This window comes from Mesoplodon densirostris, chromosome 4 (genome assembly GCF_025265405.1).
Source record: "Mesoplodon densirostris isolate mMesDen1 chromosome 4, mMesDen1 primary haplotype, whole genome shotgun sequence".
NCBI lineage: Eukaryota > Metazoa > Chordata > Mammalia > Artiodactyla > Ziphiidae > Mesoplodon > Mesoplodon densirostris.
Window position 1 is genome coordinate 128,758,245 of NC_082664.1, and position 25,032 is coordinate 128,783,276.

General features: G+C 55.8%; 1 protein-coding gene across 1 annotated transcript; it reads right to left on the reverse strand.

The window, feature by feature from the left end:
• Positions 1 to 801: 801 nt before the first annotated feature.
• On the reverse strand, positions 802 to 24,172 carry PLEKHO2 (pleckstrin homology domain containing O2). The gene is made up of 6 exons (XM_060097176.1): positions 24,041 to 24,172; positions 17,945 to 18,094; positions 12,134 to 12,250; positions 7,759 to 7,863; positions 6,139 to 6,237; positions 802 to 3,792 (listed from the first exon to the last, which is right to left on the reverse strand). The coding sequence occupies exons 1-6, from the start codon at positions 24,050 to 24,052 to the stop codon at positions 2,767 to 2,769; spliced, it is 1,509 nt and encodes a 502-aa protein (XP_059953159.1). The 5' UTR covers positions 24,053 to 24,172; the 3' UTR covers positions 802 to 2,766.
• Between the last annotated feature and the right edge of the window lie 860 nt (positions 24,173 to 25,032).

The following is a 25,032-nucleotide window of genomic DNA, read 5'->3' on the forward strand; positions in this document are numbered from 1 at the left end:
CTCTGGCTGAGACTCTATAACCTTGATCTAATTATGAAGTAACTGCAGACCAACCCCAAATGAACAATATTCTATTAAAAAGCTGGGGAGGACTGTATTCTTCAAAAATACCCACATCATGAAAGATAAAGGCTGTGGAAACATTTCAGATTAAAGGAGACTCGAAGAGACATGTATGTAATATTCAACCCTACCCTGGAGGCAACATGTGATATTATTGGGTCTAATGACAAAATCAGAATATGAACAGTAAGTATTCTATCGGTGTTAAATTTACTGAAGTTGATAACTGCACTACGATTAATGAGACGATATGCTTATTTTTAGGATATACACACTGAAGTATTTAGGGGAAAGGGGCCATGGTAACTAACTCTCCAAAGACTCAGAAAAAAAATTGTGTATTACAGAGAGAAGGCCCTCGAAAGACAAGCCAACAGGTCAACCTGAGTAGAGTATACGTGTGTTCTCTGTACTATACTTACCGTCACAACTTTTCTCTGTTTGAAATTATTTCCAAATGAAGTTTTTAAAAACTGAAAAGCATTGTTCCCTATGACACTTAGCCTCCGGGCTGTAGAAACGTGTTGGGGGCACGGGGTGAGACTGGAGCGCCTGGCCGAGTTTAGCGAAGGTGGAGCACTGGGGGAGGGCGAGGCCCCCAGCCTGGCCCATGAGAAGTGGGCCCTAGAAGAGAGCTTGGAGGAAAGGTGATGCCCCGGTCAACCACCACCTACCTTCTGCTTCCATGAGGCCCTGGAGCTGGTCCCCACACCAACAAACAGGCTTGTGGCAGCGAAGTTCCATGAAAAGGGATTTATTGCCAAACTTCAAGAAAGGCGCTTCATAAGCAGAAGGCATGGAATGCCACCCTCCTCAAGGAGGCAGGCCAGGCAGCCCCTGTGAATTCCCGATCCTCTCCCCTCCCCTGGAAGCTGGCTTCCCCCTCGGGTCCAGGCTGCCAAGGCACAGGAACCCCACAGAAACCAATGGCATTAGGCCACTAAGGTGACCTCAGAGCTACTTGCTCAGCCTGGTCACTTATCAGAGGAGGAAACTGAGGCTCTAGTCCCAGGAAGGAGGTGACTTGGCTAATGCTCCAGCCAGCCCAGGCTGCTGGTGGAGCAAGGCTGTTCCCCAAAGGAAGACTGCAGGGGGCCACGTGACTGTGGGCCCCTGGTGACATTCTTGCTCTCATACTGGAGACAGATGGAGAGACATCAGACTGTGGCATGGGAACCTAGTCTGTTCAAGGAGTGTGGCTTAGGGAGGCCAAGGCGGGCTCACGAGCCATGACCTTGCTGCTTGCCCCCACCCCTGCCTAGTACAGGCTGCAGAGTGGACACGTGCCCCTCCTGATCCCTGGCCACTGCCCTCAAGAACCAAGGAGAAGTAAAGAAGGCAGTGAGCTGTGCCGGCGGGCCTCAGAGGGCGAGACTGGTGGCTGCGGGTGAGGCAGTGGGCAGGAAGGCCAGACACGCAGCTGTGACCCTCCTTCTCTTTCAGTAAACAAAAGTGCACTTGCAGAAACCCCTGAGCAGGCCTGTCAGAAGCTGCGCCTACTCCCACAGGCCCCAGGGAGAGTGGCTGTGGCCCTCAGGGCCTCTGAACCTATAGAGTGCCCTCAGTCCAGCCGCTGCAGCAGGATGGAGGCTGGATGTGCTCCTGGAGCCCGAGACGATGAGGGGGAGGGGCTCGGTAGAGGCCCAGGGTGCAGGCACGGACCACGAAAGGGACAGGAGCTAATGCTCCTTCCATAAGAAGTTCAGGAGGAGCAGTCCCTCTAGCCTGAGCCAGAGGGGTGAGGGGAAAGGGGAGAGGGAAGTGGGTTCAGGTCCCAACACATTCCCATCGGCATTCGAAGAAATAACTGGGATATTGGACCTGTTTGGGTTGAGAAGCAACCACAGAGACCCAGATATAAATCCCATCTGGGAGGCACAGAAGTTGGGGCAGCTTCTCTTCTGAAGGTTGATTTATAATGAATTACATACAGGATGTTCTGATGTCGACATTGGGTTCACCTGTACAGGAATGTGCAAGGCTGGACACAAGCGGGTCTAGAGGCAGGGACTAGACTACAAGACCCTTTGAGTTCCTCCTCCACCCTGGAGTCCTCCAATCACGGCTCACCAGAGGGGAAGGCCTGCAGAATAGGAAACAGGCCCAGGGAGGGGCCCCACAGCTAATGGCTTTCTCACACAGATGCCTCCCACCTGCTTTCAGAGGCCCTAGCTGGGTTCCAGGTCTCACTCAGCTGAAGGACGAACCTCTAGTCTAGACCCAAGGCCCCTGCAGCTACTAGGAATAGGGGGGTGGGGAGGGTTGCTTATGGCTTGAAGCTGCCTCTGCCTGGGAACATCTGGACATGGAGGCAGCAGGGGGGCTCAGCTGTGCTCTATTCAGAAGTCAGGAATGTAAACTATTGAGGGCGTGAAGCAGAGATGACGCCGCCCTCAAAAACCCGAGCGCTGTGCCAGGGCCCTGGGGCTGTTCGGAACGACCACGCCAGCACAGAGGTACCGCATGCGTGCTCCCAGCCCAAGCCCAGAGCTGGAGGCCCGGCCAGGGAGCAGCCCTGGGTGGCACTTGGCACCTCTGGCCAGGGCAGGGCGAGAAGGATCCCAGGAGTCTCTGCAGGTCCTGGCCAAACCCTGACATGCCTGATGGCCCTTCTACAGCCTGGAAAGAAGCACATTTCTCGGCAGGGCTGGGCTCCAATGAACTGAGCTGGCCAGGAGGGACCATGCTCTGGGCCGGCAGGCCCTAGGGTGCACTTCTCCTGTAGAGGGTCACCAGCTCCTTCTGCTTCTCCCGGAGCCCAGGTGCTTCCTGGCTCAGCTCTCCCAGATCTCTGATCTCCTGCAGGACCTGGGTGGCCTGCCTCAGCTGCTCCACAGCCTGGCTGAGCAGCGCCTCGGCATTCCCAGCAGCCGGCTCACTGCCCAGCACCTTGTTCAACAGTTTCTCCGTCTGTTCCGAGGCCGCCTTCACCTCCAGCTGGGCCCGATACAGCTGTTCCCCAGGCTGCCGTGGACGTCGGGGGCCTTCCCCAAGCAGGTCCCCCAGGGAGGAGCAGCGGGGATGGAACTGAGGCTGCGGGTCCCAGCGGGGCAGGGCTGTGGACGTTGTTGCATCCTTTGGGGAAGTTCCTGGGGTGCCTGCATCCTGGGATGGCTTGATGGGCTCAGGGCTGTCATCCATACCATTCACCGAGACCTGTGCTGGGCCTTGGGCAGAGGTCTCAGAGGCCCCAGGACTCTGGGCTGGCCCAGAAGCCTGCATGCCACTCATGGAGGCTCTCAGTTTCTCCGATAAGATCTTGGGTGGGGGTGTAGGGGGTGGAGCGGGCTTCCCACCTTCCCTAGGCACAGCCTTGGAAGTCCCAGAATCGGGCACCTGGGGCGGTTCTGTACTCTCAGGGTCAGGGGGCTCCTCAGGGCTGGGGCTCTCCCAGCTCACCTTCAGTTTGTCAGGCAGGACCCTGTTGGGGGGCTGCTCAGAGCCCCTGTCCTCCCCCACTGGAGTCTCTGAGTCTTCTCGGCTTTCAGGGTGGGCCTCAGAGCTTGCTGGAACAGGGGTTGAGGCTCTCTCTCCTACAGGGGTCTCCACTCCGTCACCAAGACTGGTCGTCTCAGGTGCTGCAGAAGGCTTGGTAGGAGGCATGGGCGGCCGGGGTGTCTCCCGGGGCTGGGCTGCACTGACATCATTGCTGGGGGCAAACACTGGCAGCCCGCTGTCAGGAACATCAAGGTCCAGGCGCGAAAGCCCATCGGATGCTGCACTGGCTACCTGGGTGGAGGGGCAGGATATGGGCATCAACTTGGATGACCAGCCACTGGGTCAGGTGTGCCCACCTACAAGGTATTCAAGCCCTCCCATCCAGGCTGCCCAGGCCCCTGGCCCCCTACTCTCCATGCCCTCTGCTCTGGTTTCCAAAGCCACCTGATTAGAAGCTAAAGTGATTCTCTGATGAATCCTCTCCTCTCTCTCACTTCCACAGAATTCCTGGTTTTGAAATCACAGGCCAGGAAGCCAGAGCTAGGGTGCCCTCTCAGCGCCCCAGCCTGGCTTCTTCCAGCCTGTGTGATAGGCCGCTCTTTTGAATGGCAATTGTGCTGGCCTGGGTTTCAGGGGACATGATTCCAGCCCTGTTTTCAGGCCCCTACCTGGCTGTGGGCCTTGGGAGGGTCCCTTCTCTGCAACCACCCACCCAGGGTCCCCACAGTCAGCAGGTGACAGGACCAGAACTCACATATGGGTCTCCTGAATCATCCTGAGCTCACTCGCCCTGCAGACCTCTGTTCGGTCTGCCAGCCCTCCGGGCCAGAGCTCTCCAGCCTTCGCCTGCCCCGCTGCTCAGCAGCCGGTGCCCACTCTCCTCATGCTGTCACATGTGGCTCCAGACACGGGAAGCCCCAGACCACAGCTGAGTGCCAGAGGAGAACAGCTGCACCCAGCAGGCAGCTGTCCCCATCTGGCCGCAAGGGCCCACAGGGACACCCAGCAGCCCCACGGTCATGGGGAAAACTCCCAGGGAGCCTCAGAGGGCCTGGAGCGGGGCTGGGCAGGAGGCCCTTCCCAAGGTCCCTCAAGGTCCCTCACTCCCTTTTACATACACAGGGTGACCTGGCCTACACATGCGCTCAGTCACTGGACACGAGTGCCTCCCTGAATTCTTCTCAGAGGGTTCCCCTCTCCAAGGCTGGCCTGCCCCACACCTCCTAGGCCTCCTCCCTCAGACATGCCTTTCCTCTCTGCCTACTTCAGTCACTCCCTCTGCAGGCTTTTTTCCCTCCGCTGACAGACAGAACAGGCTATCTCATCTCACCAGCAAACCCTCCAATGACCTTGGCCCCTTTCTGTCTCCCTCTTTCCCCGCCATGGTCTATCTCCTTCTCTCCAGCATCCCCAGCTCTGCACCCCATGACAGCCCTAAGCTGACTCCTTCTCTGAGAAAATGTGCTGTAAACGTCACCATCTGCCTTTTCCTCAGTCCTGCCTCGTGACTTGTGGCTGCCAATCTGGCTGATGACCCCCAGTCCTGTGCCCTTCTCTCCGGATGCGCCACTCTCTGGCTTCCTCTTCCTTTGCTCCCTACTGCCCCCCATTCCCCAAAGGCAGCATTTGCTGAGGTTCTTTCCTGGCCTCCAAGATCTCTCCCCCAACTATCGACACCCATCAGTAGCACTGGTCTGATGAAGGGCTCCTCCCTTCCCCCTCCCCCTTGCCCATAACTTCTCCCACATTCCCTGTGTCCAGGGCCTCCCTTCACCGGGTCTCCAGGCTTGGGGGCGCTCCTGACAACCCTCCCTCTTTGTCCAGTCCGCCTCCCCGAGTCCTGAATTCAATCACAAGCCCAGGCGGCTCTTGCTTCCCAGTGTCTCTCACACCGGCCCCTCCCTTTTCACCCCCTCCTGGAGCCTAGAGGCCCCACCTCTGCCTCTATTTCCTGGCCCCTTGCCTTTCCCTCCATCAACGGGACCCATCCTACCCAGGGCCTCCAACTGACCTCTGGAACGCACCCTCCCATCCATCCTGCCCCCGACTCCTGCTTTCAAGGCCTCCATAATTTCCTCCCCCCAACCCCGCCTTCCCAGACGCATCTCCCAGTCAAAGGGATCAGGCACACCTCAAACTCCCCTGCCCTGGGCCTCAAGCTCGCACCATTCCCTCCACCTAGGACCTCCCTCACTCCAAGTCTGCCCACTGAAACCGTTCCCATGCTTCAAGGGTCAGCCCAGGTGTCTGTGGGTCCTCTGTGGTCCCTCCTGCTCAGCCTCCCTGAGCCGCCCTTTGTACCAAAATTAGACAGCGCTGCTTGGAGCAGTCAGTGGACAGGTCTCTTCTCCAGCTGGAAGCTGAGCTCTGAGAGGCGGGGACTAGCCTCAGGCTCTCAGTTTCCCTCCAGCACCAGCTTGGGTTAAGGCCCGTGGACTCAACACGGGAAGCAGGCACACCCACTCCCTGAGGACATACCGCACACGCGCCTCCACACCGACACCCCGCATGCCACTCAGACAGCCCGATACCAAGAGTGCTTAGGAAAAAGGTGGCCCAAGCCCGCTGCCACTTAAGGAGCTGTGGTCCCAGGCTCATCTGACTCCCAACCTCCCCAAGCTGGGGCCAAGGCCTTACCTCCTTCAGGTGGACTCTTGTAGGGGGCCGGCGCCGCTGACCCCCACGTACGCGGTCCCGTGTCACGTGCTCCAGGGCACAGCTCTTGTCCACCTTTACCTGGGGAGGACAGGGAACCACGTCAGTCCCCAGCAGGCCTTGAGGACAGGAGGAAATGCCCAGGCGTTAACCTGAGACGCAGAGGCAGGGTCTGCACCTGCATCCTTGCTTGACAGGGTCAAGCGCCCCAGCTGTCCCTCTCTTTGAGGTATCTCCCTGCTTTTCTCCCTGCCTCTACACAGCCTGTGTCGTCTCTCGGCAGTCTGAGGCTCTCCCTTCTCTGCAGCTGCTTGCTTTGCCTCAGTCTTCCTGCCCAAATGTGGGCTATCAGCCCTCACCCCTCAGTCCACTGCAATATGTAAGCAGCCCTGAGGCTGCTTTTGTGCTTAGCTGTGGGGGGAGCGGGGAGAAGACAGCCCATGATCCCCTAGTTCCTGGCTTCCAGAAAAGACCTTCCCTGGCCCCAGTCACTCTCCCAGGATGCCTGGGGATAGCTCAAGAAAGAGCAGGGCCTCTACCCCCAGGGGTCAGGGAGTCTGGGGGGCAGCATCTCCTCTCTAAGGATAAGGAATGGGGGTGAGGAGTAGCCGGGAAGCCACAGGAAGAGTCACATGGGAAATCCAGACTCTGAATCCCGGAGCAGCCTGTCCCTGCGGTGGGGTGGGGGGTGGGGGGCGGCTAAGACTCTTCTGCCCACAGGTGAGGCTCAGGCCCACCTGAGGGTCTTTGCAGTGGAGGAGCTGGTTCTGCTCCGCCAAGGCTGTGGGCCGAGACCCAGCCCATGCTCCTGTGGCCTCCAACTCTTCCACCTGAAATGGGGACACTTTCCCAAGCAAGTGAAGGGCTGAGCATGGCACAGTCACGTAAGACGTGATCCAGGAGCCATGGCTGCAAGGCAGGGAACCTGGGTGTTAAGAGGGAACCTGCATGGGAAAATTCGCTCCCCTTGGGTCTCAGTCTTCTGCAATCCAAGGGGTCACTCTAGGTGGCCCCCAAGCCCATTTTTTCCCAAACAGCTATGAATCCATGATGTCAAAGATAAACCCTCCCTAGGAGATCTGGCCCCCTGGGACACCCTGACTGCCCAAAGCCTGATCATGGCCCTGCTGCCATCACCACTGCAGCACAGGGGGCTGGGTGGCCACTGCAGGCAGATAAGGAGGCCCAGGGTTAGAGCCAGCCAAGCTTGGACTTCACCGCCCAACTGAAGAGTGAGCTGTCGGGCTCTCAGCTCACCCATAGACCTCTCTGCTGTTTCCTGCTGTTTCTGGCTGGGGCTGGGTTGGAAAGGATGCATGGCTGCACCCAGTTAAATTCTACCCCACCACTTACCCACGTTTTAATTTAAAACAAGTTACTTAACTTCCTTACACCTCAGTGTCCTCATCTGTAACATGGGAACACAACCACCTACTTTGAGGGGTGTTGTGAGGATTAAACGAGGTAACAACCACAGATGCCCCAGTGTTTGTAGCAGTGACATAATCAAGGGGTTGTCAGGGTGGGGTGGGGCAGGGTCCACTCTGAGATCACACACGGTGGGAAAGGAGACCCAGAGCCGTCCACAGGACCTCATCGCACCTCGTCGAAAGCCTTGTTCTTGCCTCGGTTGATCCCTTCATTGAGGGCTTTGATCCAGGATTCCTTCTCCTCCCCACTGGGTGCCTGGAACTTGATGTCGCTGACCTGCAAGAGGCATGCGTGGGGTGGATAGCAGATGTTTAAAAGGGTTCACATTTGGGGTCTTGAGGAAGCTTCCCACCCCGAATTGAAGTCTGCCCCCACACAGCTGGTCAGGAGCAAACCACAATGACCCCCACATCAGGTCTGACACTGGGGCTTCAGAGCAAGGGATGGGACAGATCCAGCAGAGAAGGGGCTCTCTCCACGTATACAGTTGCCAGAGATTTGGATTCCAATCAGCCTTGCCCAGATCTGGTCTCACTCCATGTGACTCCCCCAGACCAGCTGCCTGACCTCTGAGTTTTCTCTGTAAAGTAGGAGTAGTCCCAGTCTACTTCCACCAGACTGTGTACAATGACAGAGGTGACAGGCATGAGGGGTGTCCATTGGTGAAGGCCTACTGGGACCAGGGCCGCCCGCAGCTGCCCAGTGGGCCCCACAACCAGTCCTAGACAAGTGAAAAAGTCCCAGGGTCTCCTTTCTGGCCTTGAATCACAGGCTGCAAGAGAGAAAGGGCATTAGGGGGTCAATTCCAGCCCCCTCATCATATAGATGAGGAAAAAGAGGCTCATCAGATGGGATGGGACTTGGCCAAGGTGGCCTAAAGTAATCCCATGACTTGACCTCACACCCAACCTCATCCCACGCCACCCCATGGGTTCCTTCCCACCTCAGGCAGGAGCTCCGAACTCCTACATGAGAATCAGAAGGCAGCTCAGAGAGGCCCCTTCCTGCCAGGCCCCATGGTCAGACAGGAAACAGTGAAAGGAGTGAGGCCATACAAACCAAGGAGCCGCCCCTATGGTGGACACAGCAGCAGGGCCTCTGAGCTGGACAGACCAGCACTCACAGCTGGCTGACTCGGAGCCTCAGGGAGCTATGAAGATCAGTGACGTAGCAAAGTGTTAAACGTGGAAGTGGGCACAGAGCGGGTGCTCAGTAATAGGAATTGTCACCATTTCTTCCCTTCTGGACAAAACAGTCCTAGTTTCCTCATCTGGAAAAAGGGATGACACCGCCTACCACAAAGCAATGCTGAGGGAATTAAACATGACTAAAGCCACAGCCTGGCACATAGTAGGTACTCAGTAAATAGTTACTGAATGAATAGCTAATCAATGGATGAACAGGCCCAAGGTTCCTGTTTTGGGGCCACTGCCCAGTCTGACCTCAAGATGCCCTAGTTCTTTGTCAGGCGGGTCACCAGCTGCCCATCCCCGCCCGGGTGTTAAGATAGCACCTTCCCTCCTGCTGCTCTCCCAGTTATGTAACATGCAGCCCGCCTGGCCCCCTCAGCATCCTCGTTATATAACTTCCTCCTGGCTGCCTCTGCCTTCTCCTCACACAGGGCCCTGGTCCCACCCACCTCCCCAGGCCAGGCACAGCCAAATTCTCATTTGCATGATCAGGGTAAATTTGATCCTGGCAGCAGATCGGCATCTAAGTCGAAAACCCCAGGGCACCTTGGCAACTGCCTCAGCCCAGCCATCAGGGCCGGTAGGGGCTCAGGAAGGGACAGCGCTGCATCTGGGCTCTGAAAGGGTCCACCCAACCCTGAATGAGGGCTGCGAGTAAGGTGACCCAGGGCAGCCCATGAGCCCAGCTATGCTTCTCCTGCTCACAGGCCCTGAGTTGGTGGGGTCCCTGCCTGGTACAGGACTTAGTATCCCAGAGAGCTTGAGAGGCATACACTTGAACTCAGCAACAGATGCAGCAAGAGAAAGAGCATTGGCCTGAGAGTCAAGATCACAGGGTTCTAGTCGCACCAACCTGCAATGAGACCTGCACAGGTCTCTTTACTATTCAGGGCCTCAGTGGGACAGAAACACAACCACTGGACTCAACCCAAACTGTGACCCTTTCCCATTAACAGCCCACCTAGGCAGGCTGGGGGGAGGGTGTTGGCCCAGGGGCTCCCCTAGGAGAGGGAATACGAAGTTAAATGGGACCCAGCGTCACCCTAAGGAACCCTGAAATCCTGCTGAATGAGCCAGGCACCGCAGAAGGTGGTCCGAACGGGGACAAACAGGAGACCAAGAAGTTGCTCCTCTTGCCCCACCCCTGTGTCCTGAAGGCTGCACACGTCCCTCCTCAAGCCCTTCCTAGCACAGGCCCCGCTAGGAGGTTAGAAGCTAACAGGACTGGACACAGAGAAGGCCCACATGGCTGGAAAAGGGGGGAGGACAAAATGGCAGAGAGGAAAGAAGCAGGAGGGGGAGAGAGGAGGCAGGAAAGAGGAAAGGGCCAAGCTGGCTGAAACCAGCGGGGCAGCAAGGCCCAGCAGAGGCCACCCTGCTTCCTGGCAGCGTCTGCCTGTGACCTCATGGTAGGGGCGTGGGGACAGGGAGGCAGGAGGGAGAGGGGCACGCAAGACACTGGAGTCTTTGTTTATTTGATTAGAGGGAAAAAAAGGCGGCCTCAGGACCAGACAGCCGGGGTCATGTGACCTCCCGGCCAGCCCGCAGCCTCTCTGAGGAGGGGAACACCCAGGGCGATAGGAAAGGAGAGAGGACGCTGGGGGTGGGGAGCAGGGCCGTCTACCATCTGGCCTTCGGAGAGCGCCCACTCTCTGTGTGAGCTCCTGGGTGCCGAGGGTCAGGGGCCCTTGAGCCGGAACCAGGGTGGGCTGTGCTCCCGCTGCCCGGCAGACCCCACCAATCACCCCACGGTCCCATCTCCCCGACCCTCGCCCTGCTCCCAGGGTCACCCAGAGCTGACCTGAACTCTTGGCACGATTCAGGGATGAAAGGGAGGGTGCTGGCCGAAGCAGCTGACAATGCAGCTGCACAAACAGGCCTCTCGGAAGGTGACGCCACCCCCCTGAGTAGGGACCGACCCACCTGGCTCACCACCAGATGATTCTCAGAGCCGCGAAAGGAGGTGGCCCACAGAAGCGTGCTGGCAGAGGACAGAGAAGCAAGGCCCCCTCCCCCTCACATCCACATAAGCTCACTAAGGGACACACAAAGACCCAGGCAGCCCCTGGGCCAGGCGAACACTCAGCGGCACATAAAGAGGTGCACACACGTGTATCAGGCACACAGGCAGACCTTCACATATAGCGCACTCTACACCTCTCCCAAATACACACACACAAATACAGCGCCACTGAGAGAGGAAGTGGATCTCGAGGACAGGGTCAGGGCTCCAGGGCCTGAAAGACCAAAATGTGGCTCTCCCCTTCCTCACAGAGCCCTAAGCATCAGAGGTCAATGAAACCTGCCCCTACCCTGGGCACACCGCCACCCCCAGGGTCAGAGCTCCACGGTGGCTCCCTTGCCCCCCGCCACCGCCAAGTGAGACAGAGGGTTAGTGAGTAAAGCATCATGGTCTCCACCAGGGCCCAGAGCTCCAGGGACCACAGAGGACTGGGTTCCTGGCCCTTAAACCTATGAAAGAGACAGAATGGCTTCGGGCAAGCCCAGACGAGGCCCACTCTCCAACCCCCCGCCTCTGTGACTCAGCCCCGCTCTGCGAGGCTCCACGTGACATGCAGAGGTCAGGGCAAGGCACGGCCCAGCTGCAGATTGGTGTGAGCTGGCGAGAGGCGCTGTAAATGCCAGCCTCCAATCTGATCTCCCTCCTGACATCTGTGAAACTCCACCACATGTTAACACCCACCCGGACTCCCTGCCACAGATGCGGGGTGCAAACAGTGAACTTCATCCACACACACAGCATGTCCCAGGGCAAGAACCTCTCAGGCAAGAGACTTCCTCCAGCTTCAGACAAGAAAGAACAGTGCAAAGGGAGGAAAGCTGAGGGGCTGCAGGTCCGAGCACTGAGCCTAGGATGAAAGGTAGGAGAGGTGGCCCACCCAGGAAGGCCTGGGATGAGGGGAGGGTGTGGCCGCCTGACTACGTCAGGGTGTCAGAGGCCTGGTGGGGTGAAGGCCTCATCCCCAGCTTTCTTGCCTCAGTCCTGGGCCTCCTGGGTACGGGAGATGGCCAAGGGCCCCACCTCCTAAAGGCTACTTTCCAACTACAGCCCGGGAAGGAGGCCCCAGGGCCTAGAAGGGGAGGGGGGACCAGAGCTCTCGGCAGAGCTCTAAATGCGCCTCCTGTCAGCCAGGGGCTGGGGCGACTTCAAGATAAAAGCAAGCCAAAGGTCCAGCCTGTGGCAGCCCCTGGGTCTGAGCCTCAGCCACATTCAACAGAGAACCTGCAGACTTGCATCCAGGGGCCCAGCCTGTCTTAGAGAGCCTTCCAGGGGTGACCTTCCCCAGCAGACCCTGGCCTGGAGGGAGGTCAGTCAGCAGCAGGCCTAGCCCTACCTTGTTCCCTGGGGACCGCAGCAGGATAAAGCGGTGTTTCCGCTTGAGGAGGGCACGAAGGTCCTGGCACTTCTCATAGCTGCCCAGCTCCACTGTCTCCACACACTTCTGCTCATCCTGGGGAGGGAGACACAGGGGACGTGGTGAGAGCTGGATGCCCTAGATCCTCAAACACCCAGGTCCAGGCCCAGACCCCGATCCCACTCAGTGAGGGCACTGCTTGGTCAGAGGGGGCCCTCGGGCTGCCAATCAACCACTGAGATGCAGCATTCAGACCCTGGCAAGGAGACGGTGTTCAGTCCACCCTCAAGGCTCACCATCCATATGAGAAATGGGGCTCACAGCCCGAAGGTGGGCAGCAGGGCTGACTCAAATGTGCCTAAGGTCAAAGGAGGAAACGGGGAAGCTAGAAAGGCTTAGGAAAGTGTGCCTGGGCGTCCATGCAGGCCCAGAAGCCAGGCAGAGACCTGTGAAAGAGGTGGTCTGGAAGGAGGAGCAAGTTGTCACAAATGAGAGGAAAAAACGGCTTTCCAGGCAGAGCCACAGAGAGAAGCATGAATAAGGCTGTTTGAGGTTACACAACCTGCCTTCACCACAGTGATCTGGAGTTGACTTCCCCACTTGGCATCTTCCTCTGCTGACCCTTGGCTTGGGGTGAGAGGCCACTCTCCATGGCCTGCACAATGGAGAAGGCAAGGGTTCCTTCTAGAGTATCCCCCGAGTCTGCCACCGTGAGGCCTCATCACTAGTAAGGCTGCTGCAGGACAGTGGCCAGCCTCTTCTCAGCCACCCCTGGACACTGGCTGGGCTGCCTTTCTGCCTGCCAGTCCTGGCCCTTGAGTGTTTTCTCCTCATGGGCTCTACCCACCAGGTGCTTCTCCAGCCAGCTGTCTGGGACACCCTCTTCCCTCAATGGTGGTCAGTTGGTCCCACTTCCAGGGGACACCCAGCTGGAACAGCTTCCTGGGTGTGGCACACTCTCCCCCTGGAGACTCGAGGGAAGTAGATGCAGGCCCTGGAGACTGGCAAGCAAGTTAAGCAAACTCTTGCTGTTGGACATCATGCAGAGCATCCAACCAGGGACCGCCTCAGTGTTCCACAGTTTGGGGTGGAATATCTGGGAGGCAGTGACTCGATTATTTGCAGAGGAAATGCCCCAATTTTCCTCCATGATAAGTCGCATATACTAAGAAACCCTGACACTTAGCGAGCACTTTTGCATCCCCGATTCTCCTGAGTCCTTCAAGCACCTTGAAATCCTAAAGCCCCAGCATTTGTCTCATTTTATAGAGGAAGAGAATGAGACCTGGAGGCGAAGAGATTTGCCCTTGGGCACAGACCCAAATATAAGGAGCAGGGCCAAATGCAAACACCCATCCTCTGACTCCCAAGCCAGAGCCCTTTGTAGCATACCACACTCCTTCCAGCCAGAGCCAGAAGCTGGACAGTGCCCTAGCAGCAGGCTGCTCTGCATCAGTGGTCCTCCAGGTGTGGTACCTGGGCCAGTAGCCGCAGCATCACCTGAGGACTTGCTAGAAATGCAAATTCTCTTGAATAAAAAAAAATATATATCCCACAAGGACTCAGAGGCAAAAAATATACAAATCAATTTTCACTGCAAAGTAAAGGAGCTATTACAGTGGAGGATTACTGGACTGAATGTCAATATTATGACATAGTGTGAGTGTGTTTCATGTTTGGTAATTGCAATCATTGTTGCTTTTGTTGTGGTCATCCATTTACAATGATTGGTGTCAGTTTATTTATCTCTTGTAAAAATAAAATACAGTGTGTGTGTGTGAAAAAAAAAGTTAATGCAAAGTGTATCTGGGGATCAGCGCTGGTTTGCACATTATTTCCTACAGGTCTTCATCAAGATGTAGTTTATATTAATCACATGTTCAGTGAATAATGGTACAGTTTTTTTTGTTTTTTTTTGTTTTGCTTTTGCGGTACGCAGGCCTCTCACTGTTGTGGCCTCTCCCGTTGCGGAGCACAGGACGCGCAGGCTCAGCGGTCACGGCTCACGGGCCCAGCCGCTCTGCGGCATGTGGGATCTTCCCGGACCGGGGCACGAACCCGTGTACCCTGCATCGGCAGGTGGACTCTCAACCGCTGTGCCACCAGGGAAGCCCAATGGTACAGTTTTTGTAATCTTTTTTTTACCCCTATGTTACGTTTGTTCTGGTTAAATTTATTGAAATATAATTTTCTGTCTGTTAAATCTAATAATAAAAAATTGGATAATTGGAAAAAAAAAAAGAAAGGCAAATTCTCAAGGCCCATCCCTACTGAATCATAATCTTGGGGGAATGGGCCTGGCAATCTGAGTTTTAACAAGCCCTTATGCAAAAGTTTGTGAACCTCTGCTCTATACCAGAGATTTTCAACCGTGGCAGCTCCTGGTAGCTTTAAAAAACCCCAGTGCCCAGGCAACATCCCCGACCAATTACATCAGGATCCCTGGGGTATAGAGCTCAGACATCAGTATTTTTCAAAGCAGATGATTGTACAGCTAAGGTGAGTAACCACTGAACTACTCTCTCTTTAGCCTTTCAGGGAAAGGGGAACAGGTGGCCAGGGTGGCCTGATCTTTTCCATCTAGATTCAAACAGGTGTCTTTTCCCATTTTTGCCTCCACACATCTCTTTCCAATCCTTAGTCTCCAGTCCCTTCCAGGTTCCTGCACTCAACATAAGGGCTGGTAAAATCCACCCACTCCAGGAAGCTGCCCTGCTCACCTGCAAGAGCCTAAGCCTCAGTGCTCTCTCCCTCCTCTAAGGGTGCCCATCAGAGGGCACTTCTGCAGGCATCTTACTAGGTGCTAGGGACACCCTGTCATGGGGAAGAATGGTCCTAACTCCCTGCTGAGCCATCTCTCTCTACCCTCTGCTGCATGTGTCTGCTCTCCTTTCTGTTCCCCCTACAGCACCCTACAAGGGGCAGCCCTCAAGAGGAAAAGTTTGCTGAACTGAATGCCTGACTCAGAGTGAGACTCCAGAAAGGACGTCCCCCCAACCCCCATCCCAGACAGAGAGGCTCACCTACCCCATGGGCACAGGCCTCCCCCGACTAGGCAGCTACTGGTCCAAACGTACCCTCCCCTCCTCTGTCTGGAAACAAAAGTCACTCCATCTCCACCACCCAGCTCCCCATGGCTGCCTGACCTGGGTCTCCTCTCAACCTGAAACGCTGAATCATCCAGCCCTTCTGCATCTCAGAAGTCGGATAAACCAGCAGGCACTGGGTGGGGGCAGCATTTTTGGAATGTCAGCCTCACTGACAGCAAGGAAACAGCCAAGAGTCATTCGCACTCCTCTAGTTCCTTACATCAGAAAGAGGAATTAAACTAGTAAGCATTTCTCAACTCCTTCTGTGCCAAGCTCCCCCACCCCCGAGTGCTAAGTTCTTAAAACTGCCCTGAGGTTTCTAATAGTGATTTTTTTTTTAAAGCATGATTTAGACTTTTTTGTGTTTAGGGGATATGAAATCCTTCCTGCTTCCCAGACGTGGGCCAGATGTAGAGGGGTGACCCAGGACAAGTCTGGTAGCGTCTGATGGGCTGACAGCTGGGGGGACTGTCACTGAACTCTTATGGCAGCTGGGACTGGAGGAAGCTGCGACAGCCCCCTTTATTTATAAAAATAGCCCCCTGCTGCCGCCACAGCACATCCTAATTTGGGGACAGCAGCAGTAGAGAACATCTGGGGGGCTGTCTGCACCACTCATCCCCTTGGCCTCCTCCGGCTGCTTCTCTGACACCCCAACTCCATGAGCCTGGGGACTTGCTCAGGAAAGGTGAGATGCTTCTCAAAGGCAGCTCCTTTGAAAACCTAGATCTTTCTTGGTCTGCGACAGTTATGAATTTGCCAAGACAGCCTGAGGCACGCTGACAGAGGCTGATGGGGAACAGGCAGGATCCCCCTTCCTCTGCCCCCAGGCCAGTTCTTCCCCGTGTACTCCGTCTGTCAGAGTCATACAGTAATAACCCAGTTGCAGTGGACAGGCCTTCTGAGAGCCTCAACCCCAGAACATAAACAGCATCTCTAAGTAAAGGCCACCTTTTCGCCTCAGATCTTCACCCAGAACTTTATTGACACTTATTTAACACACAACTTCCATATCCTGGGTTGTCCAAGTTCCAAACCTGCTGAAATGAAAACGGGCACAAGTCTGAAGTGGGAAGATATGAGGACTGTGAGAGGCACAAGGATGGCAAAAGCGGCAACTGGCAGCTTGATGTTAGAGGAGAATGCAGAGCTGAAAAGTGCAGTCTGGCAGTACGGAACAGCCTGATCATCAGTGACTCTGAGCCACCAAGTGTGTTTTGTAACTTTTTTTTTTTTTTGTACTTTACAAACTTTATTAAATAATGAGTATTACTAACTTTCATTATCATATATACAGTATTTAAACTATGTTTTCCTAGATGCATGGCTTTTTGTTTGTTTGTTTTTCTGGGGTTTTTTTTTTTTGCACAAAGAATAGAGTAGGTGAAAAGTGAACTTATTAAAAAAAAATTGAACCTTCAGTATAGAGACCTAGTAAGAACTTGACATCCATTTAAGTACACATAACTCTTTTCCCCCAATTATATACATCCCTACCCCACCTCCCGAAGAAACTATTTTAAACAAAAGCACTCATTGAATAACTTTGAGGGAAAATACGAACCTGATTATATATATACACACGAAGACTCCGTTTAGGCCAGTACCTTCTGTTGAAGGGCAGACAATATCCAACATATTTTAGAGGACTTCCACCAAGAATAAGTTTTCGAGTTTACTTGCTGGCATAGCTGGGTGGAGAGATCCCTGACTTTGGTTCTAGACCTGACCTTCACTCACTGAGATGTTGAACAGGATTTGAGCACCCTGGGCCTCAGGGTGCTCCTCTGTAGAATGTGACATGATGACCACTCTTTTTTTTTTCTTTTTCTTTTTTTTTTTTTTGCGGTACGTGGGCCTCTCACTGTTGTGGCCTCTCCCGTTGCGGAGCACAGGCTCCGGACGCGCAGACTCAGTGGCCATGGCTCACGGGCCTAACCGCTCCGCGGCATGTGGGATCTTCCCAGACCAGGGCTCGAACCCATGTCCCCTGCATCGGCAGGCGGACTCTCAACCACTGCGCCACCAGGGAAGCCCGATGACCACTCTTTTTAAAAAAATATTTATTTATTTATTTGGCTGTGCCAGATCTCAGTTGAGGCATGCAGGATCTTTGTTGCCGCGTGCAGGATTTTTAGTTGCGGCATGTGAGCTCTTAGTTGCAGCATGTGGGATCTAGTTCCCTGACCAGGGATTGAACCCGGGCCCCCTGCATTGGGAGCACGGAGTCTTAACCACTGGACCACCAGGGGAGTCCCCATGATGGCCACTCTTAAGGGACTATTGTGAGCAGCGCCCAAGAGGTATGTAAGACCTCCAAACAAGCATGAGCAATAAGTATTATTTCTACTATCATTACTGAGTGGAGCAAGCTTCAGTTTTCTGGAAACTTCACAGATGTGGAACCTAGCCCTGGGATAGGGAGCTGCAGTGTAGGTGGACAGCTGAGGAGACACACACATCCCTGTGCACATATGCTTCAAAGAGCCCCTCATCCAGGAGTCCTACACTCGCACGTAGAGGTATCGTCCTTGTACCACAAAGACCCAGAGAAGACCAGGCAATCGCCCAAGGTTGCACAGCAGGTCAACAGCGAAGCAGGCCTTCCAGTCTGGGTTCTGGAATCCTCTTCTGGGCTGGGCTGCCCTCACTTTGCTCCTTGACCCGGCACCCCCAAACTGAGGACCAGGCAGGTCCTTACCTCGCTCTCGTAGACCAGCAGCTGGGCCTGGCAGAGGAGCAGGTAGCGGTCTTTCCAGAGGCCCAGGAAGCCCCCACTGCTCTTCTTGATCCAGCCAGCCTTGTCCGCTGTCTGTGCTCCCCGAGGCTTCTGGCCCCCCTCCTTCAAGCCCTGTAACACAGCATCCGGACACGCCATGAGGGTTGCTGCCGTGAGGCCACACAGGGATGTGTCCCCCTGCTGGATACCTACTGATATCACCCCATTTGAGCTTCCCCACAACCCCTGAGGCAGATATTCTCAATCCAATATCAGAAATAACAGTTAATAACAGCAGCCACAAAAGTAACAGCTGCAGTCACCTTATACTGAACCACTGTATTATGTTTTACCCAAACTGTCTCATTTAACTCATGCGACTACCCTCGCAGGTGGTAGCATCATTATCCACATGTCACGGCAGGACTGAAGCTCCAAGAGGGGAGGTGACCCGCCAGAGTCACACCGCTGGAAGGACAAAACCAGAATTCAAACTGGGTCTCTCTGACCCCATGTTCTCCCTTCCACCATTCTGCCTCCCGTGTATTCATTCAACCTCATCAACGCACGCTGTACTGAGCACCTACAATTTCACGGATGCTGGAGTAGGCAGGGAAGAATAAAAATAACACATCTTTGCCCTCATGGGGCTGGCAATGCGGGGAAGGAGGAGCTGAACAAATAAATACCAGACATAAATACATTAACAACCATGAAACGCTATGAAGGAATCAGTGAAGGGGAAGTGAAGAGGAGGGAGTGCGAGAGGACAGCAGGGGACCTGGCTCAGGTCCGGGTGGCTCAGGAAGGCCTCCCAGAGGAAAGGACATTCACGCAGAATCAGAAGGATGGGAGGAGGCAGGCAGGCAGAGTGGTAATCTTCCTCCCTACCCCTGCCCTTCTAGAGAGCCCACTCTCCGGCCCCTGCATCCTACCCCAAAGCAGGAGGTTCCACTGCCCTCATCCCTGCCCCAGACCAGGACTTTAGGGTAGCCACCTTGTCTGGCGAGGGCTCCAAGGATGCTGTCTTCAACCACAGACAGGTACAGGAGGTAAACTCAAACCCTTCTCTAGGACATGGTAGCCACCCTGGAGTCTCCAGGCCAGTCACTGACGTCTTGTGCCTCTTGATTACCTGCTTGAGTAGCTAGACTCCAGGTATATGCCTACTAGATGGGGTCGAATTCACATTTGGTCCCCAGAACCCAGTACCGTTCCTTTACACATAATGGGTGCTCAAGAAATATCTGTGAAATGAAAATAAAAATACACCCAATTTGCTAACCACTTTGCTTCAATGACTGGTACCCACAGTGGTGAGTGTGAAGGGGAGAGTGGAGGAGAGGGGGGGCTAAGAGCATGTCAGAACCTACAGGATGCTAGAAGGAAATCAGCACTGACTAATTCTGACTGCTTTATAATTTACATAAAGCTTAAAAAAGGGGCTCCAGTTAAAAGGAGCATACCTCTCCCCAGGGATACCCTGTGGCCACAGCTGCCTTTGGAAGGACAAGTCCAGACAGAAGTGTGGTGGGCTGTTAGGGGCTGGACAGGGCATGGCCTCCCTGTGCTCCATCATGGCAGGGAATCCCCAGTCTGGTTCTTACTGTGGCCCCCTCCCCCTCTGGACTGCATACTCCAGTGGTCAGGAGTCTGAGCTGTGAAGCCCAAGTCACGCAGACCAGAGGCAGGTCACTTGGTCTCTCTAAGCCTCAGTTTCTTCATCTGTGAAATGATGATATTAACAGAAGTTGCAAGGATTATAACTCCATGAGGGCAGGGGTTTTTGTTTTGATTACTGCTGTATCCCCAATGCCTAGACAGTGTCTGGCACACAGTAGGTGCTCAATAAATGTTTGTTGCTAAATAAAAAGATACGACATACAAAGCAATGCCTAAGATACCCTAAACTTAGTAAATGGCAGCTGTCATTATTGTTACTGTTGTCAATGCCATCCCCTCTGGCTCTCTGGAACCCTTTCCCTGGGCCTGGTTCAGAATTCAGGACAAGGCCTTTCTGGGCTTAGCTGCTGGGTCTCAATGCTCCCAGGAGCTCCAGGAATACGAGATGCCCCCTCAGGGTCTCTCCCTAACTTGTAGATGACAAGAGAAATGGAGAAGTGGAATGGTCCCAAACGGTCTTCCTTGATGGAGAAATGAGGAAGTGAGAGGCTTGCTGACAGGCCAGTTATGAGCCACCCTGATCAGGGAAAGAGGGGACTTCAGGGCCCTTTGACAAGAAGGGGGAGGCTCTAGCATCCTACCATGCACCCAATGCCGCCCCATCACCAGAGACCCTGTGTTCAGCCCCATGGGCTGTGTGACCCACTGGGGCCTCATCCACACAGAGACCCCTCTATGCTGGCCTCCACCAGGGCTGGAGGGGTAGAAGTGGGAAATGGGAAACCCCACTTCAACATCTGACATGTCACACCCCTCCATTAGCAACTACAGCAGCTGGCCACCCCCTAGGCCTGCAGACTCTAGGCTTCTCTTAAACAAGACCGCGGAGCATGCTGCCCAGATCTACCTCTGAGCTCCAAGCTCGCCTCCTGTTTGCAGAGGCCCACCCATGACCCCATGGGATCTCACATCCCCCTCCACTTGTGACCTCCCCTACTTGCCTCACCCACAGCCTGAGACGTGAAAACTTCCTGCCAGCTGGAAGCTCCCGGGGGCCAGGCTGGAACCTGGTACCCTGACCACCATCCTCTCCGCATGTAGCAGAGAAGTGCCAGGTGAATACCATGACTGATTAGCTAGGGAAGCCAGTCCAGAACCTTTAGGGATGGGAGTACCAGGATGGCACTGAGGAGAGAAGGCACTTGAGGATGGAGGGAGTGACAGCTGAGGGGCTGGAGGTGGCATGAACCGAAGCCCAGGGGAGGGTCTCCTTGCCAGGAATCAGCCACAGCAACAGCCACCAGAAGACAGGCCTGGCTGGAGGTCAGAGTCCTGCCATCCTTCACCAGCCCCTCTCCCTGCCCCTCAGACACTCTCCCACCAGGGGGCCGGAGATGCCCCAGTAAGTTTTAATAAGCGGGCCCTCCCCTTGGCAGGGCTCACAGGGGAGGTTTTGTCCTGCTCAGCCCAGTTTCTCGGCCTCCTCTCCTCTTATTGACCAGCTGACCACTGTTCTTCCTGTTTCGCTCTCTCTTCTCCCACCCATCCTCACTCAGGCCCTCCCCCCGCCCACCGTGAGCAGCTCCTGAGGCACCCCTGGGCACCAGCCTGGCTCTGCTTTGCCTGAGATGGGAGGGCCTCTGGGTCATTCATTAAAAATAAAAAAAAAAAAAAAGGAAAAAGATACCAGGTCAGTCAGCCGAACACTGTGCACAGAAAGGAGCATGTGGAAAGCCACAACACAGGCCACGACAGGGAGATAGAGACCAACAGAAGAGAACTTGTTGGCGCCTCACATCACAGGGAGCTTAGGATAATGACCTTTGCCCTTTGACTAAACCCCATGTTTCCCTGACCAAACTCTGCTAAGAACCTACCATGTCAGAGCCCTGTGATGGGGCAATCAGAGAGAAGAAGCACAGGCTCTGACCTGGAGAACTTCCAGTCTGATGGGGGCAACACAGACCCTGGACAAGGGAAATCCCCAGTCTGGGGGTTGGGTAGGCACCCCCTGCTTGAGAGGATCCCAGCCCACTGGGAGGGCTCTAGCACTGACCCAGACGGATACCCCGGGGGTCTTGGCTCTCTGGTAGGGGAAGGACTTGGGGTTAGTTTAGGAAGCCCTTGCAGAAGGAAGGGTTTTGGTAGGACTGTGAGGAGGGAAAGAGACACACATCTTGGCCCAGAGAAGAAGGAAAGGCACAGGAGGTACCAAAGACCCTATACTCTCAACCCCTTCACTACAGGATGAGAAAGTGCAGGCCAGAAAGGGTCGAAGATTAGCTTAAGGTGACAAAACCGGTGCTGGGACAGGACACTGCCCTGCCTCTCTCTGGGTGTGTTAGGGCAAAGGAGCAGTCTGGTGCCACTGGAGGCCAAGCCAGGGAAAGGCATGACTGAGAGGAAGAGGGGCAGAACCCCAGGGCGGAGATAGAAAAGCCTGAGTCCAGTTGCAACAATACCTCACACTGATAACTGAAGCTTTCAAAGCTTTTGCACATAAACCATCGCACTTCTGGACTGCCCGCCTCCCTCATTTTATAGATGGGGAAACTGAGGCCCTGAGAACACAAATGGTTAGATGCCCCATGCCCAGACCTGCACTTCTGCACCAAATCTCAGCCTGATGGGGACTACCAACCCATTGCATGGAGGAGGTCACTGAGGCTGAGGGGGCTTGGCATCAGGGTTCCTGGGGTGTGGGGAGGAAGTTCAAAGCCAGGGGAGGACTAAAAGCAGCCATTTGGGAGTGAGGTGATGAGACCAGCCTGGGGTCATGGGGAAGAGCAGACGACTAAGATCTCTAAGAGGTGTTTTAGAGAAAGGAGGATGGGCACTGAGGCCTGGAGAAACAAGAGGAAGTTAAGGGGGAAAGAGGGATGTCAAAGGCGGGGGCAGGGTAGGGAACAGGGAGCCCCCGGCTGTATGGGGAGGTAGTGGGCAAGACCTTAGATAGCCCAGATGTGCAGGGAGCTTTTGGCATCTGGGAGTCAGTAAGTGGCAATGTTAGAGACTCAGGACCAGAGGGAGTACAGGGCTGGGCTGACCTCCAGACAAGCCATTGGCCCAGGAGGCCCCAGGAGAACTTCCCTTAATTAGGGGCCAGAGCAGATCAGGAGATGGAGTAATCCTGTCCCAAATCCCCTGGGAGAAGGAGAGGGGCCACAGCCAGACAGCCCAGCCCTCACAGCAGGGGTGGGGAAGCCCCACCCCTGTCAGCAAGAAACCACAGCCAATCATAGTGGCCTGACTTTGCCCCCTATTTCCACCCACTCTGAGAGAAGGGGCTACAATCAGGACCCGGGGAGGAGACCAGGCCCTATATTTTATAGAAGAGGAAATGCAGGCTTAGAGGGGAAGTGACTTATCTACCATCCCACAGAAATGCAGGGCCTGGTCTGGAGGGAACTCTGACGGATACCCCAGCTGCCCCTGGGCAGTGGTCCCAGGAAGCAGGGAGACGAGCACTGATGGGGACACAGGCAGCCTGGTCCCCAGCTAGCCAAGGTTGCCCCAAGAGTGAAGGTTTCATCTTTCCTCCCCACTTATCCAGGCAAAGACACATCTCCTCCCCTCGGTCTGGGAGGGGCAGAAGCTGAGACCCCCTTGGGGGACCAGAAGCAAAATCCTCTAGCCACAGCAGGCCCCTCCCTAGTTTATGCATTCCACAGTCACACATTAAGTGCTGGCGGTGTGCCTGGATGAGGGGGCTACTGAGAGAACTGAGTCTGCAAGTAAAGGGCAGGGGTCACAGAGTGTCTGACCCCATCCCAGACCAAGGGGGTCCTGAGGGGTAGAGGGAGGCTCAAGGGGCATTGCTGGTCCAGCTGCCCAGCTCCTCCAGGGAGTCAGCCCTCCAGGGATGTGGGAAAGGCAGGGGCAGGGATCAGCCCCTACAAGGGCCTGACACCCAAGCAGGGGAGAAGGTAGACTCACAGGGGAAAGGGGACTCACAGGGACTTAAACAGGGGAGAAAACGCAACTTTTCCAGTCCTGAGGCCACCAGACAGGGTCACAACCTCAAGATTCCTTGAGACAGGGACTCCAGAACCCACAGACCCACCACAGAACACACACACACACACACACACACACACAGTGCCCTAAGGATCCGATGTGGACAGCACAGGGAGTCAGTGGTAACCAGGGTTCGAGCCCAGCAACCTAGGACACTTTCAGCAAGTCATCAAACTGACCAGAGCCTCAGTCTCCCCATCAATCCAATGGGAACAATAACAACCACCATGCCCATAGTTGGTGAGAGAAGACAGAAGTAATGAAGGAGGATGGGTCTGCGATCCCTACCCCCGCCCCTGCTCATCTCATTTGCCTAGGCTTTGCCTGGAGACCCGCGGGAGAGGGGCTGGTTGGAACAAGGGCCTGAGCCAGGGACCTCAACCACCGCGAGGGTCTCGAAGACCCCAGCCCTGGTCCCCCGACTGGCCCGGCCCTCACCTCCTCTTCCATGACGAGTCCGCTGAGGTCCGGCCGCTCGACCGCTCGGCCGCTCACTCCCGGCGCCGCGCGGTCTCCGTTACCTCCATCCACCGCCGGCCGGGCGGCGGCTCTATGCTTTCTGTCCCGCTGGCTGCCGGGGGCCCAAGAAACTTCGGGGGGGCGGGGCCGAGGGCGGGGAGAGGCTTCCGGGGGCCGGGGGCGGGGCCCGAGGAGGGGACTAGCGGGGCCCCGAGGCCCTGGTCTGGGGCGGGAAACTAGGGCCGGGGCCGGGCTGAGGGAGGAGCCTGGGCGGGGCCGGGCGGGGGCTTGGGGACTGGATGGAGGAGCCGGAGCTGGAGGAAGACGGGGGTGGGGTGGGGAACAGAGTGGAGAGAGGTTTCCCTGACTCGCGGAAGGAGAGGGACTGGAAAGGGATAAAGGGTGCGGGGCACCGGCAGGGGGAGGGGGAGGGGGCTTCCGGCCAGAGGCAGAGGCGAGGGAAGCGGGCGGGGTCCGAGGGCGGGGCCGGGGTGGGGCAAGACCGAGAGAGCGCCCGAGGAGGTGGCGGCTTCTGCATTTCAGGTCTCCTGAGCGAGTGGGCTGGGGTTGCCTGACCTGGCCAAGCCGGCCTGGGCGGCCCAGAAATGGGGGCATCCAGAGAGTCCATCTTTCCTACCTGACGCTAGGGTAGTGGCGACTACCTGGTCCCCTTCTCCCTGGAACCTCCTGGCAGGGCGGCGCCTGGAGCTCGGATCCCGTCCGGAGAGTCGTTTAACGGGAAGACCTGGGGCTGAGAGTCTGTACTCCAGGGTCCCTTTGGGGGAGGAGGTCTGCCTCTGACTCTCGGGGGTCCCCAAATGCAGTGTTCTCCTGCCCTCGTTGGGCATTGCTCAGAGCCGTCCTCCTCTGGTTCTTATATCTGAGGGCCCCGCCCCCACCCCCATCCAGCAGTGAATCTTGCAGCCTTGACAACCTTGCCGAGGGGTGAAATGTAGGGACCAGATAATGGT

Bases quoted from the DNA above. Each gene is read 5' to 3' on its own strand.
- PLEKHO2 (XM_060097176.1), bottom strand. The intron at 6,238-7,758 runs GTGCGATGAGGT...TGTCCTCCCCAG, and splicing joins AGAACAAGGCTTTCGACGAG to GTAAAGGTGGACAAGAGCTG. The intron at 3,793-6,138 runs GTAAGGCCTTGG...CCCTCCACCCAG, and splicing joins CAAGAGTCCACCTGAAGGAG to GTAGCCAGTGCAGCATCCGA.